The sequence below is a fragment of the Poecilia mexicana genome, unplaced genomic scaffold, assembly GCF_051168715.1.
Source record: "Poecilia mexicana isolate PSO_F unplaced genomic scaffold, ASM5116871v1 scaffold_2, whole genome shotgun sequence".
NCBI classification, from domain to species: domain Eukaryota; kingdom Metazoa; phylum Chordata; class Actinopteri; order Cyprinodontiformes; family Poeciliidae; genus Poecilia; species Poecilia mexicana.
In genome coordinates, this window is record NW_028263371.1 from 19,031,501 (window position 1) to 19,037,500 (window position 6,000).

The window sequence follows — 6,000 nt, forward strand, 5'->3', positions numbered from 1 at the left end:
AAACCTCTAAATATTTTTCCATTGCTGTTGAAGGATTCTCCAGGACTAAAAAACTAATTCCGTGTTTTCATAGAGATGGTGGCGAGTTTAAGAACATTCCAAATAACATGAAAAGCAGTTTGCTGTGTTTCATTTTATAAACTTTTAATTACTGGAGAACGTGCGGGATGTTACTGTTAACACGCGTTTCGGTTCAGCCCAGGGCTGAGCTCTGTGTTATGATTCTCCTGCACTGTCCTCAGCCTGTTAATGTCATCAGATTCAGCCGATCAACAGATTTCTGTCAGATAACAGACACTGGAGGACGAAGCCATGCCTCTAGTGTTAGTTGCAGGTTTATTACACCCACTAGTGATTGGTCCTGGGGTCAGGGGGAGTTACATCAGTGGGTTGTATTCAACCACCTAGTCTGCCTACTTTTCCTTTTCCTTTGGGCTGATTGGCTAAAGGAACGGAGGTAAGGATGACCGTAGAAGTTAGTGCCAAGGCAGCTTCCATTATGAGTATTAAAGTATGTGTTCTTTGAACAATTAAAACAGGCAGCTTTAAGTGAGTTTAAAAGGCTCTCAAGTATTCATGGGTTTTAGCTGCTTGGGTGGCTGTGGAGTCCACTGTAAACATTGAGTAAAAGGACGATGCGACTGCTTCTAATCTGTTTTTGAAGTTTTTTCAGATGTGTTGTCATTTGTGCTCTTTTCCTTCATCTACTTCATGTTGTCAGAAAGGTTCTATTGAGATCATTTCTTGACTCTTAAGGTCTGGCAGTAATTTGGCTTTGGTGTGGCTATGGAAATTGAACACAGCTTTCCAAACACTGCGGTTAATCTCAGCTCATTCATGATTTCTGTAAAGAAAGGACAATCTCTTACTTCCCATATAACATGGTTAGTTTGGATAACCAAAATTTGAAAAGTGCATCTTGTTTTACACAAGTTATCTTTGTGTGAAGTTAGAATATTTCACATCAGTGTTTGTTGATCTGAATCACTGGCGTGTAAAAAAAAACTTAAGAACAAACATTTTTACAATCACAGAAATATACTGCATCTGTGTGTGTGTGTGTGTTTGTTTGTGTGAAAGACCAAAGGACTGTTATCTCTCTGACTGCTTACAGACACACATCTTGGTTCTTCAACACACAATGGGTTGGATATGAATGATCTGTGTATGCACGTGTGTGTGAGAGAGCCTGAGCATCGGTTATTCCTCAAGATCAATGCAGAATTAAACAATTATTGAGGCAAGCCTGGTTCAAACATAGATCACAAAGAGTGTGTGTGTGTGTGTGTGTGTGTGTGTATGGTTGTTTTCCTATATCTACTGCAAAGGGGACAGGATGACTGATCCTGCACTAAGAGGCGACATTCCCTCTGAGAGTGTGAGATAGTTACTGGTTAAGGTTCAGATCAGATGTTAAGTCAGGAAATGAAAGAAGAAGAGAATAAAGAATCTATTGTGATTGGGAAGGTTCCCCACAAACAGAGCAATCAGGGATGTGTGTGCCTCATCTGCTACTATTCAGTCCAATACACATTGAAATAATTACTGCCCAAGGAGAATGGACCCGCTTTGAGCAACTGTAATTAGGATCTGTGTGCGTGTGTGTACCTCTATAGCCATCTGGAACTGTTCATGCTCCCTCTGCAGCTGTTCGGCTTCAGACAGAGAGCTGGCGTTCACCATGCTGGCATTCAACATGGACTCACCGTTACGGATCCAACCCAGTACCTGCGGGGCCGCGAAGACACAGCGACAGGAATTTTACATTGCGTTACAACATGTTACAGTACGTTACGGCATGTTACACTACGCTGCATCAAGTTGCAGCGCGTTAATCAATCCACCAATCAAATTTTATTCAGCAACAAGGCGTGATTTCAAATGGTGGCTGATTTGCAGGGTTTTGCTGAGTTGCAGTCATCTGAATGAGCTCGTGTTGAAGCAGGGGACCATCGGAAACATGCAGGCCGATGTGCTTTGAGGACCAGGGTTGGGAAACACTGTGTTACAGTATGTTACAGCGTTGGACATTGCCTAAAGTACACAAAGCTCTTTGCTGAAGATAAAGTCCTGATCTGTCTCTGTCTCCTGCTCCATCCTGTTATGACTCATTAGCAAGTCACCTTTTTTTGGTCATAGCAAATGAGAAGAGTTATTATAGACTGTATAGACTGGATGTGGAGTTAAAAGGCAATCACAGAAACAAGGTGACAGCTCTGGACAGAGCTGAACAGCCGATGAGCAGACATGTTCTCTCGTTATGAAGCATACACACACGTTTCAATCCACCTGGGAGAAAATGTTTGACATGACGTTGAAATACTTACTTTCCACCCTCTTGTGGCCAATGTGAGTATAACACAAACACCTGATTTAGTAAAGCAGAGGCTGAGTGTGTGATCCAGTGCAGTCTCCTACAGTGATTGCAGTCGTTTTGCTCTTATTTTTTATATATTTTTTGTTATATGTCTTTTTCTCAGCAGAAGCCAAATATTTTATTTATTTATTTTTTTTTCCCATTACCAGAGAACTCTGAAGCCCGGCCTGACAAAACGTTCATCAAGCCTTTAATAACAGCATCTAACTGGAGGAACCAGGTCATCATGATGTCTCCAACCAAAAAGTGATGCTACAGAATATATGAAAATGCTCTGTACTATCTTGCTATTAGTATTACTTGTTATTCGCCCGTCTCTATGCTGCTGAAGCTAGCCTGGGCTGCTTAGCCGGCGTGGGCCCCACCAGGACAAAGCAGTCCTTCAGGAGAACCTGTGTGGTGGGGATGTCAGCCCGACTGCACATTGTCATGCCGGAAAGCCCAACCAGGTTCCATCTTCAATGCCGTCACTGACGGAAGGAGGTTTTGGTCCTTAATCCATTCGACCAAAACTGCCCTTCTTTGACTTGTTCTCTTTCAAAGAACAAATCGTGAAGATCTCCAAAAGATAAACATGCTTCTTTCTGAACAGAAAGCTAAACAACATGTGGTTTACTGAACGTCAGATCTCTCTCCTCAACGACTTTGCTGGTTAATGACTTGATCTGTGGTAATCAGATTGATTTATTCTGTCCCACAGAAAGCTGGCTGCAGCAGAGGTATGTTACAGTACATGACAAAAAGTATATATATTCATATACGTACGTGAATCATCTGTTTAAATGTTCTTTAGTTGTCTTTAAGATCTGTATTTAAAAAATAAAAATATGAATTGTAAATAGAGTTGAATCATCAGACACGTTTTAATGAAGGAGAGGATGAAGTCCACGTCTGTGACGTCTCCCACCTGCTTCTTGTTACTATTTATTTTTTGGAAGAGCAAAACAATTCCCTGCCGGTTTTCAGTAGATTGTATTGGTTTTAACACAACCGTTTTAACTATGAGAATACAAAGCTAATTCCCTGGCTGTTGATTTGCATAAATGATCCATAATCTCTCATGTAAATGTGGCTGAACTCGGTTAGTGCAGAGAGACTCCAACTCGCTTTAATAAGTCTGTTTTTTATGGTCAATGCAGGAGTGCAGGGAGGTTATGTGAGGACACTGAGGCGTCTGTATCTGTGTGTTCATCAGGAGCCACGCTGGACCTCCGCTACTGTACGGCTGATGTGCTGGAACTTTGCAGCAAATCCGTGAAGGGTTTCACAGAACAGATCAGAGGAAGGCAGCACAGATGAGCATTATTAGCTTGTTGCCTTAAAGCTCATCTATTATTCAGCTGCTTCCATCTGCAGCAGCAGTGAGCTTCCTGTCTGCACACAGCGTGTTCCCATCTGCACATGAAACATCTTAGCTGTTCTGGGAGGAAGGTGAGGGGGGTGTTGTTCTTGTCATTTTTCCAACACGAACGCGCCTGAGATTTTCAGCTAATAGCAAAATCCATCCCGTCTCTCTCCACTGGAGCGCTGCTTTATTTCCTTTTTAGGATTTTCTTTTCTTGTCTGCTCTGGCTCGGGATCGGAGCAAAACCCAGATATTGTAAACGCAGATCTGCAAAAATGTCAGCAGCTGGTACGCACCAGCTGAAGGGAGAAAATAAAGGTGTTCACCTGTTTAACCTCAGCCTGTAGGTGGCGTAGCTGCAGGGTGTGCTCCAGCCGCGTGTGTGTATGCTGCGTGCTGATGTCGACTTCCTGCTGCTTTTCGTGGAGGAACTCCAGCAGCTCCTGGACCTGAGAGGCCAGGTCCATGTCCTTCTCTCCTGTCAACTCAATCCCTGAACAAAACACACAAATTCAGAGGTGACCGACGACGGCGGCAGCAGGAGATCTGATCGAATGTGTTGTTTCTACAGCTAGAAGACAAAGGCAGAATATAGCAACTGAAATCTGTTTGTAGCTCAGCTGCAGTTTGCCAAGTTGGCTCTGACCTCAAAGTGGATTCTTGCAGACCAAACTAAAATAAAGTAATATTTGTGCAAGCTGCAGCACAGTTTCTGGAAAAGACCAATCGCAGCCTATCAGCATAGGCTGTGTAATGGTGGAGGTGTGATGACTGGAACTTGTTTCGTAGCTTCTGGACCTGCAGCCTCACTGTGAACTCTTACGGATGTAAGCAACTGTCCAACTGGCTGCAAACCTAAATCAACCACAGAAACTTCACGATAGTGTGGATTTCGTTGAGAAAGCACGTCCATGCTTTACCTGACGCTTGGACCTCCATGATGTACTGGTGGAGGTCCTGACCCTGCTGCATCACCTCGTAGGTCATGTTGTTCATGGCAGTCTTCCTCTCTGCGTGCCGTTTCAGCCGCTGCTCTGCCAGGCTTATGTCCTCTGCACCGCCTGAGGAGGAGCTGCTGCTGCCGCTGCTGCTGCTGCTGCTGCCACCCGAACGGTTGGTGTCGCTCAGCTGACGGGACAGATCCTCGTTCCAGGCGTCCAACTCTGCTGTCACCTAAACGGACGGTCAGTCAGTCAGCCCAGATGAAATGGGGACGCACTGATCCACTTTTTTTCCTTACGATACCAATACAAATATCAGATGTTTAGTAAAGGCCAGAAATGATCCGATACAAAAAAAAAAAAAAAAAAAAAAACAGACTGAATTACACATTTATTTGCTAACTCTGCACAAGGACAGTGCACTGAAATACACCAATAGCTTCACAAGGTTGGTCAAATGTGTCAAACCAACAACTTTAATTTGTTCAGTCAGTGCAATTAGGAGTGTAACAGCCAATTTAAAGTAAATAATAACTAACAAAAAAGAATCAGTTGACTATCTTGGTCAAATGTAAGAAATAAACTGGAACAAATCTTCTTTCAAATGGTTCACAAAGTGCAATCGGGAATTCTAAATATGCTGTAAAATAAATAAATAAAGCATGGCATCATTCAACATGCAAAGAAGAGATGTGCCCTTATTGTCACTGATACCCAATCTAGAATTGGTTTCAGTTTCGGGACCGAAACAGACATTAATATTGGATTGGTGAATCTCTAAACTAAACCAAATGAATGAAGAATGAATGACTGTAGGGAAAAAAGAAAACCTTCATCTGACTCAAGAACTCAATTGATGTTAACATATGAACAGATGAGTTGTGCTGGTGGCTCACTAAAGCGAGGCTGTGAGATGGACATGCTCTTGTTCCTTCACCTCTAGCGTGTACTGCTCAAAGATGCGCAGCTGCAGAAAAATGTCCAGCTTGATTTTGCGCTCGTGGAACAGCTCCTCCATCTGGCCCTGGGCCTCGTCCAGCTGCTGCAGCACCCCCTGGATGTGCGCGATGGAACTGCAGTGTGGCGTCTTGCTGGTCGACATGGCCGCATCTCTACGGAAACGGGGGCAGAAGAAACGCGAGGAGCCGTGAGCAAAGCTGCTCAAAGAGCTTCTTGTTTCGGAATCTTATCTCAGAGAAGCTCACAGCATATGAAAAAAACTGTTTTCTTGTCACGCCACAACCTTTTCCTGGGTCTTTTATGTCACAGACAATAAAAAGTGATTGATTATCCTGAAGTGGAAGGACAACGATACGTGGCTTTCAGTTTTTTTTAAC

The 6,000-nt window shown here is 43.4% G+C and overlaps 1 protein-coding gene across 1 annotated transcript in view; it reads right to left on the reverse strand.

Annotated features, from left to right (window-relative positions):
• The window catches only part of kalrna (kalirin RhoGEF kinase a), a 77,985-nt gene that overhangs the window by 70,427 nt on the left and 1,558 nt on the right, over positions 1 to 6,000 (reverse strand). The window contains exons 3-6 of the mRNA XM_088012494.1: positions 5,601 to 5,775; positions 4,643 to 4,895; positions 4,049 to 4,215; positions 1,609 to 1,728 (exon numbers count right to left, since the gene is read on the reverse strand). Coding sequence (XP_087868620.1) covers positions 1,609 to 1,728; positions 4,049 to 4,215; positions 4,643 to 4,895; positions 5,601 to 5,775 — 715 coding nt within the window. The remainder of the gene's footprint in view (positions 1 to 1,608; positions 1,729 to 4,048; positions 4,216 to 4,642; positions 4,896 to 5,600; positions 5,776 to 6,000) is intronic.